The sequence below is a fragment of the Triturus cristatus genome, chromosome 8 (assembly GCF_964204655.1).
Source record: "Triturus cristatus chromosome 8, aTriCri1.1, whole genome shotgun sequence".
In the NCBI taxonomy this organism is placed as follows: domain Eukaryota; kingdom Metazoa; phylum Chordata; class Amphibia; order Caudata; family Salamandridae; genus Triturus; species Triturus cristatus.
Window position 1 is genome coordinate 880,051,378 of NC_140591.1, and position 15,428 is coordinate 880,066,805.

A 15,428-nucleotide genomic window follows, 5' to 3' on the forward strand; every position below is an offset into this window, starting at 1 on the left:
CTCTTTTCACAGGGTGATCGCAGTCTACCCTGCTATGAGATTGGGCCCCACAGAAATATGGTAAACTTGTCTTGGTGCAATTTTTAGACACCGGGACACATTCAACAGTGCCTGCACATTGTTTGCTTTTGTTCCAAGCAGCAATGTACAGACGGGGAAGGGGCTTATCAGATTCCAGCTGGGCCTATAACAAAGATCGAAGTTAAGGGGCCATCAGGTCTCCTTTTCTTGGAGTATCCAGGCTGGGAGCTATCAGGAGCCTCACATCTAAATGAAATGGAGGAGAAACAAAGGCACATAGCTTATCACATCACATCACACAAGAGGCAGGCATGCTTTTGACTTTGTTCAGTCCTTTTATATAAGAGATATGCATGTGTGTAGGAATGTCAGATTTGTTAGTCTGTCCCAGTATTTACACAAACAATTTAAATGCCACTATTTTGTTTTGTTTCTTTTACAGCGCTATAGTGCTACTAATCCCATTGTAGTGTCAGAGTGCTTTATACATACACATTATACATTGACAATAAATGATGTGTGTAAATCAAGGGAATGTTACATAAGATGGGGAGAGTTACAAGGTGTAGGAGCCACATGTCCTTCTTGGCTCACTGTGCTATATTAGAAGAATTACAATGTATGAACTGCAAGTAACAAAAGGATCTCTGTGTTCAAAGCGCTAACTCACTTGCCCATTTACATACAATAAAAATCTGTCATCTGCGCGTTACATAGTGTGCTTTCCAGGAGACCTATTAACCCTCAATGCTACTTTGATCCAAAACTGGGACTAGACAAAACACAAACCTCTCCAGCAAATAGTTATTTTACCATTATTATTATTCCCTGAGCTTTACTGAGCACACAAAGATCTCTGCCACAGGTGCCTTAACCCCATGATATTTTAAAATACAGACTTTGCAACCAGTTGAGTAGAACAGATTTACTGCCGCATTTCTCCTTGTTGCCAGTTTCTTTGTGGCAGGATTTAAAAAAATAAATACATGTTAAGGCCCTGATTTTGCATCGGGGTTGCATAATTTTTTTGCACAACCCCGAAGCAAAATCTAATTTGTTAAATATTGTAATGAGCTCAAATGTACTTACGATAGACCTGCTAAACAAACATATAACTTTCATGTTTGGTTTCTTGTGCTACTGGCAGTGACTAATATTGATTTTTAGTTTTTGTTTTCAGCGGCAGTCATTAAAGCTGTGAGATAATTGAGAGGATTTGTTAAATAATTGATAGTTGCCCCCCTATTGACCTCTTCCTCGGATTCCCTCACTGCCACACTCCACAAGTGCCCCTGATCTCCCCATAGCCCCTCCCCCTCGTGACCTCCTCCTCGGATTCCCTCACTGTCACCCTCCACCAGTGCCCCTCATCTCTCTGTAGCCCCTCCCCCTCATGACCTCCTCCTCAGACTCCCTCTCTACCACCATCCACCAGTGCTCCTCGTCTCTCCCTAGCTCCCCCCCTCCACCCCATGACCTCTTCCTCGGATTCCCTCACTGCCGCCCTCCAACAGTGCCCCTCATTGCTCCATAGCCCCTCCCACCACCACCTCCTCCTCAGATTCCCTCGCTGCCACCCTCCAACAGTGCCCCTCATCTTTACGTAGCCCCTCTCTCATATGCATTTCATTTGTTGTACAGCGCTACTCATGTCAGTGTAGTGTGTGTCAGTACTTTACACCACGCACACATTATACAGAGACAATGAGTCATACAAGTATGTAAATCAGTCTACAGGGAATGTCACATAAGCCAATGAGGATTACAAGGTGTATGAATCACGTCATACATACTGGTGGGCAATATATTTTAAGAGGGTTTGGTGTGGGGAAACAACTTTAGGATTTAAAGAGTATTACATGGGGGTCAGCTTTACTGATAAAAATGTATATCTGCCCAAACATACTCATTTCAGCAACATTAGAATAATGAAAGACTGAGGAAGTTCTAACTATATCACAAAACAAAAATAAGCGAAGTTCTAACTACACCATTCATGTTTGTATGCAGCTCTTTGGTGACAGTTCATTGGTCACTGTCCTATGTTAGGATTGTAACTTCTGAACTGCAAGTAGCACAAGGATCTCTGTGACAAAGGCAGTAACCCACTGAGCTTCCACATAAAATACAGTTGATCTGCATTTAAAAACTACGGACAGACAAACGATTGCCCTCCAGCAGGATCATTAATCACCAGCGTTATCTGGGCATGTTGTGTTGTCTTATTTTATCCTGCATCGGTCATGATAATGATAAAAAAATTGTTTAAATGAAGCACGCACAAAGTATGTGTCCTGCTGGTCCTGTGCACATTTTAAATCGAAAAACAAATAGTGACAAATTCTCCTACCTACTTTATTAGTCAAACTGTGTCACAGCCTGGTGTGATAAACTGCTGCAGGGGTCGGGAAAGGTGACAGGAATAAACAAACTTCTTTTCTCCTGCACTGCATAGAAAAGGAAATATCCACGCAGCAGGACAGTCGGCAAAGGTTACCGGTGACAAACAAAGGATTTGTCCCTTTCGCCATGTGGAGATGGAGGGGTGAAAAAAAAAAACAAAGCCTCGTTAATGGTCTTGTAAAGACCTGTGAAGTACCCGGGTGCGGCTGCGATAATCTCAAAGCTGTCTGTGTGTGTGGGAAGCTGTCTCAGCCTGGGCGCGCGCACACACAGACAGCTCTTTGAGCTCAATTCGGTTGCGCCCCTGCCTTCAAGCCCTCACTGCGAGGGCCAAGGCTCCTGTTGCGCGACACACCCACGAAGGTCAGGCGACACAGTAACGTGTCGCGACACATACTTTGGAAAGCTCTGATTTAAGGGAACCGACCGTGCGAGAAGAGAGCTTCCTGATTTTTCATTTTGCAGGTTATAAAGCCCAGGGTAAGACGCTGTCACAGACAGCGTGATAATCTGAAATGGAGTTTTGACTTCAATATCTGGATATGGAACTCTAACAGGGGTCTTAACCTCTTTTTACTTTTCGCTTATAGAAGTATCTACAGGTAATTAATCTGCCTATGATACTATCGTCCAAGTTGGTTTTGGAGGCGCCTGGCCCCAACAGGCAACTAATGGAAGTTTAAGGAAATGTATCCATGTTTCATGCGCTACACGCCAGAGGTTAGTGTTTATTCTCTACTCCCCAAACTTTGTTAATCGCTGTATTTGCCTTTGGAATTAACGGACTATTGAATTACTAACAGCCAATATCCCATTGTTTAATACAGGAAAGCCTTAATCAAGATTAAATCTTACAGAGTGACCTGAAGGCATACGTCACCATCAGGTCTCCCGTCCTCGCTTTGAGCACAAGCTGCGGTGCTGATTATATATTAGGGTGGAACCATTTAAGGTGAGCAGAGACTTGTGGTCTCTCCACTTTTTGATTGATTTTTTTGTCCAAACCTTACCATATACTAAAGTGCAATTATTTGATTTTATCTAAGTAGGCCACACACAGATCTATTATATAGTCCTGAAGAAGACCCCATACAGACGAGTAGAATATCGCCATTAAACCCAGGGGTCGAAACGTCGACGCTTTAATATCAAGTGTACATGATAGCCCAGAATAATTTGTAAAATAGTAGGAGAAAACGCACTGGGTCGATTGTGTTTTTGCAAAATATGGTTGTGTCATGTATATAATGTTTTGTGATATGAAAATATATATGTAACTTTTTGTGTTCACTTCACGTCACTAATTTAATTGCTATTATATATGGTTTATCTGTGTGTGTGTGTGTATGTGTACTTATGTGTTTAAATTGATTACACAATCTTCAAATACTTTACTATAAATTCATATTGTGAAAATAGAATATATGAATCTTTTCTTTGGCTTGAAATTAAGTTAACATTGAATGTTGGTCTCATCTTAAGAGAGAGATAGAATTGATTGGAATATCCTATGCTTCGTTTAAGCAAACAGGTGGCAGAACCACTGTTCCCTTAAGGTACAATAATGACTTGGGCACGGTCGTTCTTGATCTTCTTGAGAACTTCGAGCAGGAGTGGTATGGGCAGGAAGGCATGCAGAAGGCCTGAGCTCCATTCGAGACAAGGAGGGTCTCCGAATGAGAGCCACCTTAGAAACTCAAGCGCGCAAAATTGATGACATTTGCGTTCTCTGCAGAGGCAAACCTATCTAACCAAGGCTCTCCCCACTTTCAAAGAGACCTTGCGCCACCTCCAAATAGAGTTGCCATTCATGATCAATAGGAATCGATAGCTGAGTTTGTCCGCCCTGGGGTTCATGGAACCTGCCAGGTGGTGAACTACCAGGTATATGCCCTGTTGTTCCAGCCATGTCCAGTGACGCACGGCCTCTTGACAAAGAGACCACGACCCCACTCCGCCCTGTTTGTTGCAGTACCACATGACAGTGGTGTTGTCTGTGAACACTTGAACTAGCCTTCCTTTGGTTGAGGGTAGAAGAGATTCCAGTGCCAGTCGGATCGCTCAGAGCTCCAACAGGTTTCTGTCGAGTCCCGATTCCGCTGGAGAGCAGAGCCGTCCGATCACCAACTCTCCCAGATGGCTGCCTTGTCCCAAATGTGACGCATGTGTCACTACTGTGAAATCTAGTTGGGAAAGGGAGAGGTGTCTGCCTCTGACCCAATCGCAGTGCGACAGCCCTCATTGAAGGTCTTGTGCAGTTCTCTCCGATATCTGGACAATGCCGAACAGAATCCCCTGATGCTGTGCCCACTGGAACTTCAGGTCCCACTGCAGAGCTCCACATATGCCGTTTGCACCTGTTTAGTGTTGCCCGGATAAATGGTGTACTTGCTGTTAGCAAATAGTGGGGCCGGCCACTCACTGGCCACAAAAAGGATGCTCTCCCTATTGTGATAGTTAAGGATTTTGTCAATTATGTCTCTCGGGGAAGTTCGCAGTGGTGTCGGCACCAGTGCCCTGTGGGCCCTCTCCTCCATGATGTATTCAGGGAGGCCTGGCATATTAAGTTCAGTGCTCAAGGAAATTTTCGATGAAGGACCCCCTCCGAAAAACCCCAGACACTGAAGTTTATGCACTGGGAGCGTCCCGCATCCTACACTCGCCTTTCCAGCTCCTTCATAGTCATCTGGGCATTTGACGTTTAAGGGCAACCACCTCACCCTACAGGTCTGCACTGTTACCCTCCGCTGTTGTGACGTTGTCCGCGACGTTCCGTAGGTCTTCCCGCAGCAGATCAGCGTCAGTCAACACAGTCTCACTATTGTGTTCCAGTTCAGTTCTAGAGCCTTGGGTCATAGCTAATGGGTCCATCTGGGAGGGCTCAGGATCCTCCTCCGGTGCATACCCCACATCACTTGGTCCTGTTTGCAGCGTTATTCTTTGGGTGGGGTGTTGTGGTGTGGTATATTGAGTTATAGTGTTTGCAGGATTGGAATGGGTTGACTTGTCTTTACCTACGATGCACCTAGGGGAGAGGCCTCCCATCTCCAGTCCACTTGAAACGCCAGCACCTCTCACCACCGAAACCGCCAGGAGCTCTAAGCAGCAGCCATCACTCCAATGGATCCACCAGCTCTGGGCAGCTGCTCACGTACAGTCACCAGGGCAATCAAAATTGGCCAATCCTGTGCCCCTGTTAGAGTTGACCAATTCCTCATCCACCCGTACTGTCTCACCGGGGGTGCTCCCTGAACCGATTTGGGCCCATTGGGGGTTAAAGCGGCACAGTGCACGCCCCAGGTGCCCTGGTGTGTGCTCACAGTATGGGGCACCCAGTAGACTTGGGAACACGCATAGTGCTTAGAACTGGACAGTGCCCAGAAGCGTCCTCCGCTCCAGGAAAAAGCAGCGGTACGCACCTGCATCTAGAAACCCCTGGCCGGTTTGTCAGGAAGCGCCGGCAGGGTCTACATTCAATGCGGCCACTCCAGGTCACAGGGGCAGTCAGGGTTTATCCACCTGGGCAGCGGACCCCCAGACTGCCAGAGGAGGGGGTAAATGTTTGGGAACACAGGTGCCATCACTAGACTCCAAGCAGTTGGCACAGCTGGGGCCCTGTCAGCGATGACCAGGCAGGAGTTGCTGTGAAGTGCAGTCTCCTAGTCACTGTCCAGTGGGGTGCCCCAATGCCACATCAGGTCACCTCAATGGTGCCCCAGTGTTCCCACCACGTCTCCTACAAAATGGCAACAGGTCCAGCCTACCCCGCGATTTCTGCTGGGAGGAGAGCAACAATCCAGCGCATTCCGCTGAGCAGCGCTGGTGGTAATATGAGGTAGACTGGCTCTCGTCGCTAACCAAATCACCACTAGAGCGCCCAGTTAGGCTGCCACACCAGCTCCACCCAAGCAGGCCCAAAAGAAGAAGGCAGTGAGAGTTCCATGGTCCACCACTGTCAAGCAATGCACTCTTAGTCGTTGTGTGCCACCAGCCCACCCGGCACATATTTCAATCGGTGAGGGGGTGCCGCTGGCTGTGTCTTGGGCCCCCCAATGATCGCCTGCTCACAGCTAACATTGTGCGGTGGTGATGTGCCCCAAGCGGCCACTCCTCCGACCGCTGCAGGCGGATCCCCATAGCAGCTGCAGCCCAGTTCTCCCTCAGTCCGCTCTGTGACTTACGCAGACGGCTCCATGGGCACCCGAGGGATAGCAGCCACTCCCATGCCGGGGGCCTCCACCTGGTCAGGTGCTGGTTGTGGCTCACTGCAGGTGGGGTGGGGTGCAAAGACCCACATTCAACCCCAGTGTCCTGAGCAGCTTCCAGAAAGCAGCTCTGCCCCTGCTGCCCCCCACCCCCACCTCTTTAGCTGGTACCTACCTTGTCCCCAGGGCAAACGTAGTGGCCTTCAGACCTCCTGCCGGCGTGCAGAGCCACAGTTCAGGTCAGGCATTGGGTATTTCTCACTACTGTAGGCTGCTGCTCTATTCCTCGCCGCGCGGTGCAGGCCTCAGCCGGGCCGCCAGTGCGGTTCGCTCCGTTACTCGGCTGAGGACCTTCAGAAACGAGCACCTCCCGAAAATCGACAGGATTTGGGCACCATACTCCATCAGCGTCTCTGGGATGGCATCATTTTGCAATTTGAATAGGATAACACACGATTTGAAAGGATTATGTTGAGAGACTGGCCTGGAGCTCAAGGGTCTCACATCCTGTCAGCCATGTTGCCTGGCCACGCCCCCTGTTTTGATTTGATAGTTACATTTAATTATGGAGTTTAAATTGTCTTAATACTTTGAACAACTTATTGATAATTCTGATACTAGGCAATCTCCAGAAGCAGTAAAGCTATTATTACTGTGACATAGAGATATTTAACTATGCATAATAGGAAGAAACGATTTTTCCCCTTGATTTCCCTACAGCAAGATTCCAGTCATCCTGCTGTTTTTGGTGCTCTGCTAGGATCCAGTTTATATAAGTTAATATCTCGGGTTTCTGCCTTTTTCTAAAGATCAGATAGTTGCAGTGATGCTCCTAGGCAGTTGCGGCCGGCATGTATCGTGGGTGGGGTGGGATCGCGCGCGGTGGGGGGGTAGTGTCATAATAAAAAATTTTTTAAAAAAGAGCTTACCTCGAGGCCGGGTCCCACGTCTTTTCTGCTCCATGCTCTATTGTCTCCGACGGGACAAGAACAAGAAGCAGGCAGCCAGGCTCTCTCCCCCAAGCTGATCACAACGCTGTAATGCAGCATTGTGATTGGTATGAGCGCTGTCAAACAGCGCTCAGCCAGGGGTTGGAGAGGTGGGCATGTTCTCCAAGCAGGCTGCAATGCAGCCGCATGGAGAAGAGTGAAGTGCGCATGAATGCTTTGGGAGGCCCGAGATGTCCGACCAAACAGTCATTGCACACTTAGGAGTGGGCAAACCACTCCTCCCCTGCTCTGCTCCGTAAGCAGAGCAGAACGGCAAAGGAAACATAAAATGGTAATATCTAAAAGTTATTACCACTTTGTTTTTGCTTCTCGCTCTTTGAGAAATCAGTGGGAGGATGCTCCTCCGCCATAGCGGAGGAGCCGCCCCTGCGCCATAGCGGAGGAGCCGCCCCTGCTCCTAGGTGATAGTTGACCATGCCTGCTTTAAGTTTGTGGTTTCATGCCATTGGCTCTTGTGTTGCTCTTTTGTGCTTTACTTTGCAAGGATTCATTGTCTTATCACAACACTAATCTGAAGGCAACTCATGGTCCTCTTCTGCTTGCATTCTGGGCCCTTTTCTAGAACAGATAACATCAGACCCCTTCACATCTTGTTTGTTGAAGGAGAGAGGGGGAAAGAAGCATTGTACTTAAATACAGGTAAGATATTGTTTATGTAGATTTGTGTTGACACTTAAGTGGAGCTTTCGCAGACATTTAGCAAATGAAAAAAGCTGTAATGTGTAATTGGTCAGTTTTCAAATTCCTCCTGTCAGTTAGGTTTCGCCAGCGCAGCTCTTGCGCTGTGCTTGCGAAATCTCTTATGAAGAAAAAATATTAAAAGTGACTTGGAGCACGACATTACTTTCCATTACTTACCATTGATTGGCTCCCACATCACTGTTGCTTTCTTCCAATTGGTTGGTGTCTTCTCCTCCCTTCCTTTTGCCACTGTCCTTCCACTGGCCATAGGCTCCTTCAGGTACTCTTTTATTTTTTTTCATTTACTTTTCAGCACCCCCATTCCGACGTTCTCTTCAACCCACTCAACCCTCCTTTATTTCCCAGCCTTCTCCGTCTTATTGCTTTTTTCTTTTTTTTTTTATATATGTAGCTTTATATAACTCTAACTTTACCTGATGGTATTGGAGAGCTTTACTTGAGCGCCAGTTGCATTACACAAGGACACATTCATTTTTTGTTTTTAGGCACAGGAAATTAAGTGATTTGCCCAGAATCACAGGATGTTGAGCTGACTCTGCGACTAGAACCCGGTTTCCCAGTTGGCAACTCTGTCCGTTATGCCCACATCCTCTCCTCAGAAGTGGGGGTTGCTTTCCACCCCTCTGTGCTGACTTGTACAGCAGCACAGACTGCTGGGCAACATGTCTTTTTAGTTAATAAAAACAAAGCGCTATGAAGTGGTCAATGCTGGCAGCGCTATAGTGCTTTGTTTTTATTTACTTTAGGTCACTTTGCACAGGGTGCCTCTGATGGTTGTCTTGTCGTCTGTGCAAAGCTCAAAATTGAGATGTTCCATGGGGGGGGGGGGGTACACTGTATTGTCTCTTTGTGTATAATGGCTGTTCCTACGCCCGGCTTGTTGGTGTGGTCTTGGTGAGTGATTTTATATCCATTGGGGATCGCTGTGGCGATGTCTGGGGCGAATGTGGAGTTGACATGCCACACTGAGGCATGTCAGGTGCGGGGGTGGCGATGAGGTCCCATAATTCAGTGGAATTCTTGCATAGTGCTTGTGTGTTGAGAAAGGCGCATGCAAGTTGGTTTTTGTTCAGGTGGTGTCTGTGGTGTGTTCTGGGTGGGGCTGGTTGGTGGGCTGGTGTGTGTGCAGTGGTAGGTGAAGTGGCAGTGGGTGCAGGTGAAAGGCCGTGGAGCGTGGGTCGCTGCAGTGGCAGTGTTTGTTGCAGTGTCTAGGATCGAGGGTGTAGAGTTCAGCGATGGTGTGTCTTCGGGCAACGGAAGGGCCAGGGGTTGTGGTGCTGGGTGCGGATGGGCACAGGCAGGCTCATCTTTGGCACACCTGCTATGCGGACGCCCTGTGGCCTGCATTAAGTAGGTCCTGAGGTGGGCGGGACTTCTGTTGGCAGGAAGGGCGGTGAGCGGGAAAGTCCAGTTTGGAAAACCCCAGTGGGAAAACCCGGCAGTGTCATTGGAGGAACTGTAGGCCACAGGCAAGAGGCAAGCTAGGTGTCCAGATGCCTACCAATGTGGTTGTGCTGCGGCCTGCATTAATTAGGTCCTGGGGAGGGTGGGGCTTCTGTTGGCAGGAAGAACAGTGAGTAAGAAAACCCCAGTGGGAAAACCCGGCAGCTGCGGTATCTCTGGATCAGTCTGGAACTAGCAGGAACTGGAGACCACAAGCAAGTGGCAAGCTAGATGTCCAGGTGCCTACTGATAAGGTCACGCTACGCCCTGCATTAAGTAGGTCCTGGGGTGGGCGGAGCTCCTGTTGGCAGGAAGAAAGATGAGTGGGAAAACCCTGTCGGGAAAGCCCTGGCAGCTGTGGTGTCACTAGATCAGTCTGGAACAAGCAGGAACTGGAGACCACAGGCAAATGGCAAGAGAGGTGTCCAGGTGCCTACATCAGTTTGTTTGCAGTCCTAAACCATTGTACTTTAGTTCTGTGTACGATTACTTTTTCTTGTGATTATCAATTACTATATGGAGTCTATCATTACAAAACTGTTGTGATTTCCTAAGCCGTAGCCATCCACTAGCCCCTTAATTAGAATTTCTATTAATTTGTAAATAGTGCGTCACTGACTCATTTTAATTTTTTCTCAGCTCTAGTCGTTTAAGAAGCAATAATTAACTTTTGTTTTCTCCCCTCCCCTCCCCCATCGTGTCTCTAGGTAAAAACCTCCGAATTTTATCGTTATTCTCGGCAGCTGCGACATGAAGTGGAACAAGCCATGAACTACTTTCATAGCATTCACCAACAGCCTTTAATGGAAATGAAAGCAAACCGTATCCGTTCAGCCAAACCTCAAACTGCAGTTTTCCGAGGAATGATAGGACACAGCATGGTGAACAGCAAAATTCTTCTCCTACATAAACCAAAGGTCTGGTGGGAGCTGGAAGGTCCAAATGTGCCCCTTAGGCCAGACTGCCTTGCTATTGTCAATAACTTTGTGTTTCTGTTAGGTGGGGAAGAATTGGGGCCAGATGGCGAGTTTCATGCGTCCTCCAAAGTATTTCGTTATGATCCTCGTCAAAACAGTTGGTTGCGCATGTCGGATATGTCCGTCCCCCGCTCCGAGTTTGCTGTTGGGGTCATTGGGAAATACATCTATGCTGTAGCAGGGAGAACACGGGATGAGACGTTTTACTCAACAGAGCGCTATGACATCACCGAGAACAAGTGGGAATTTGTGGACCCTTACCCAGTCAACAAGTATGGTCATGAAGGAACAGTGCTTGGTAATAAATTATTTATAACAGGTGGAATAACGTCGTCTTCTACTTCCAAGCAGGTGTGTCTCTTTGACCCCAGCAAGGAAGGAACAGTGGAACAGCGAACTAGGAGAACACAAGTTCTTACAAACTGTTGGGAAAACAGATGCAAAATGAATTATGCAAGGTGTTTTCATAAAATGCTTTCTTACAATGGGAAGCTTTATGTCTTTGGAGGTGTCTGTGTGATTTTGAGGGCTTCCTTTGAGTCCCAGGGATGCCCTTCAACAGAGGTTTATGATCCAGACGCAGACCAGTGGACTATTCTAGCATCTATGCCCATTGGTAGAAGTGGTCATGGCGTTGCTGTTTTGGACAAGCAGATTATGGTGCTAGGTGGCCTTTGTTATAATGGTCATTACAGCGACTCAATCCTCTCTTTTGACCCTGAAGAGAACAAATGGAAGGAAGATGAATATCCTCGAATGCCTTGCAAGCTGGATGGTTTACAAGTGTGCAGTCTTCATTTTCCTGAATATGTGTTAGAGCATGTTAGACGTTGTAGTTAATAACACACTAACTTTTTTTTAAAAGCAATGAAAAACAAAGTTGTCTTGTACGTCTGGAGTTTGTAATGGTTTTATTCGCTACTGAATTCGAAGGTGCTTCTCAATGAGAGTTGGACATTAGGTGGCTCATGTTGCAAATGTTATTTTACACATATGGATGGATCGAGATAGTTTGTTTCTGTAGAATGTATGCTCAACTTTTATTTTAATTCTGTTTAAGTTATGAACCATCATAGCATAAATGTGACAAGCAGTTCACCTGAAACAGTTCTTGGCACCATGGATGCTAAATATCAGAGGCAGGGGTTGTTAGAAGAGCTTTCCACTTTTTAATTGTCATAGCCGGCTGTTCGGAAGTTTTGGTTGTGAAAACTGACATTTAATCTAAATGTTTTTCTGTGCTTATGATTAAGAACTCTTGTGCCAATTCCAACAAATTCCACCGTGTTTTAAGGTACATTAGCATTTACCTGTTGACTGACTTCCTGTTTCGCTATGAAGATTTTTTTCTGTCAGCCTTCTGACTGCATGTCTTTACATTCCTTGAAGTTTTTGTTTTGGAGTTGATGCCATTAAGGAAAATGCTACAGACAATCTGAAAAGTATAGCTGACCAGTTTTTCTGTACACCATTACATTGCTGATTGTGTGCTGCCATTTCATCTCTACAAAAGAAAGTCACGTGAAGCGCAATTGTTGTTCAGGTTTGGAAGCTTTACAGATAGTGACAATTATTATACATGGTATTTTATTTAAATCTGGGCCTCGTTCCCCATTTTGCAGCAATATCAGGGATTGGTTATTGCAGCAGGTTTGGAGAACTTCGTTTTGCATGTTATTGACTTCAGTTTTGCAGTACGCAAAAGTTCTCTGTTTTCTTTTCTTCCCAAGTAGTTTAGAATGTCTGCTGCTGCAGGTAGGATCAGTAACAACATAGTCAAAAGTTATAATTTTATCTGTGAGTACCCACTGGGTTTGTGCCATCTACGTACAGGTAATGGGAACAAGTCTCTTACTGGACAAGTTTAACAGGTTCCTTTGTTCTCCCCTGCCTAGCCTTCTTGATACGAATTACTTTGGTAATTGGGTCAAGCAGTATAAAAAAAAAAGAATTGCCCAGGTTCTCGCTCCACCATTATTGATTTTCAAATCCTCAATAATGTTGAAGAATTTTCTGATCCTTTCTATGGTTGTAGAACAGGGGGGTTGTTAGCTTAATTTATCTGCACACTCCAATGGAGTTGTGTTGCCTTCAGGCCTAGCCATCAGTCACCTTAAATACATGGTTTTCTGGAAAGACAAGGTGGTACTTTCAGTGGTCCATAAATGCGTGGATAGTTACAAAAAGTTCTAAAACAATATTAGCTAAGGAATAAGTAAGACTGCTTTGCAGTTGAGGCCTCATGACTCTACAGTGGAAGAAACCCTATGCAAATGACACGTTTTAGAGTTCTTGTTTTTATTTAAATAGAATTAGGTATTTTGTAACCTCAGACATCGATTCATCATGCAAGGTGAACTTCTTTGTGGTAGGTAACAGGCCTTCAAAAGGTTCCCTCACCCGGTGGAATGTCTAGTGTTACACAATTTGTAGAAATCTGGTTCCAGTAGTGACTTTCTGTTGATCATGGCATGTACCTCTAAGAGATATGTTGGAGCATGGGCCACTCCCCATACTTTTTTTGTTACAATCCTTAGAGGCATAACCTAGTAAAGATTTTGCTTTTGGCAAAGGTGATATGCACATCGTGGTATTTATAAAGAAGCTGTCGGAGGTATGTCAGCAGATTACTGTCATGATTACACTCGTTCTCTTAGTTCAGGCTTTATTTCCTCAACACGACCACCAAACCACATCCTTGGAGGGCAGGCTATGCTTAGCAGTACATAGTAGAAAAGAAACATGTGGGAAGTGGGTGGGAACTACCAGTTACACAATCAGACATGGTAAAGGAATGGGCAAATTGAGGCACTAGATTGCTAAATAAAATTCTTGGTGATATCTTTAGAAGAAACGTCTTCTTGTACTAACTACAAATATAGATATTACCAACTAGTTGTAAACGAAGAGCAGGAACTAAAAGTATCGGAATCCCTTGAAATCCCAATGTATGTTTTTTGTATTTGGGGGTAATCTGCTGCATCATGCAGCAGGCCTATTCTCTGCCTTATCATTGCAATTGTCCTGCTTTTGTGTGTATTTTTTACAGCAAACTTCTAAACCTAAAAAGCCAACATCATCCTTGGTGTGAGCCAAGTGACCATTACGGCATACATATTTTATTTATCTTTTACACAATTTCATTTTGTTATGATCTCCCTTTGTCAGCCTTTTGCATTGTTTTAGGTGCTGCGTCATCCTGGTATTTATTAAAAAATACTAAATAACTGGAAACCTCTTTGAAATTGAACTAATAAATAGATATGTTTACATATGAAGATTTCCAAAGTTCTCTGTATTTGTGAAACACAGACTCTGATCTGTGATACAAATTGTTGAATTTTATGGAGGGACAACCCCAGATAGCCTCCAAAGCTCTATAAGGCAATACCACTGGCAGACTGTGAATGTTGTGTTACAGTGCCATTAACAGAGCCCACCACATCTTCTGTCTTTGGGGGGCCGTTATGGTGATAATGGTTGCAGTTGATCAGTGTGATGATAGTTCGACCTGTTCAGACAGGCAGGATGTAATCTATAAAACCGCAATTGTAGTTACATCTTGCAGAATTTAGTTTTGAGCAGTTCTTCTCTGATGGTCAACAGAATGGTTGCCGCTTCTTGCAAAGGTGAGAAACCAAAAGTCAATAGAATGTTGGTGTGGCTTAAGTAAACAAAGAGTCTTATGTTCACTTTAATATTTAGGATCTTGACGATGAATAGAAGTTCCGATATTATTGGTGCATGTCAAGCCTCAGGGTTGTTCATAAAACCAACCTTATGACCCGAATAGTGACACTACTGGTCCAACCTACCGCCTCTTCTCTAAACAGCCTGCCACTCTCTCAAGGAGCCCAACTGACGCAAGCTAGGACCAGCTTGACCACGGGTCTGACTGGGCAGCAGCTCTTAACCTCAAAATGCTATATGCGTAAATTGTTTCCCAAAGGCAACATTGAGCGAGCCATTCAATTGCATGAAACATAGAAAGCTAGACATTTAACGCTTGACAGTCTGCAAATTGTAAACTAACATCACATGTACCAAAATCACAGTACAAAGTCACAAAGTTGATCTACACTTTCTGATAGAGACTTCCAAGTGCAGAGTCATCGCCTTAGAATATTCCCCAGGCACCAGAGTGGATTTGGAAAATCTTGAGCAGGACCACTGCTCACCGGAAGGTGGTGGTGTTCGGCTCCATGCCTGCGTCGTCCACGTTGGTGCCCATATAAGTGCCATCCCATGTGCTGACATAAGTTCCTTTCTTTCTACGCCAACAGTGCGTATTCGGAAAGCTACCTCCTTAACTTTTTATCTTTTTTTTTTTTTACCCTGTTTCTATGCTGTATGCTCCCAAGTGTGCTAGCGATATATCCCCCGCTAAATCTTCTGGGTTTAACCCTTGCAGGGATTGTCACAGGTAGATATGTCTGTGACTCCCCACTTGGTCTGTCTCAGGTGCCTAGCGTTGGGATGTCAATCAATCAATCAGGGGTTTATAAAGCGCGCTACTCACCTGTAAGGGTCTCAAGGTGCTGGGGGGGGGGGGGGGGGGGGCTTGCAGCTCCTGATCAGTCGAAGAGCCAGGTCTTGAGGCTCTTCCTGAAGGTTTGCAGAGTGGGGGAGCATCTGATGTTGACTGGGAGCTTGTTCGAGGTCTTTGC

General features: G+C 45.8%; 1 protein-coding gene across 1 annotated transcript in view; it reads left to right on the forward strand.

The window, feature by feature from the left end:
* KLHL15 (kelch like family member 15) overlaps positions 1-14,039 on the forward strand; it is a 275,248-nt gene extending 261,209 nt beyond the window's left edge. The window contains exon 3 of the mRNA XM_085622413.1: positions 10,492-14,039. Within this exon, the coding sequence (XP_085478539.1) occupies positions 10,492-11,601 (1,110 nt within the window). The 3' untranslated portion in view covers positions 11,602-14,039. The remainder of the gene's footprint in view (positions 1-10,491) is intronic.
* The last annotated feature ends 1,389 nt before the right edge of the window (positions 14,040-15,428 follow it).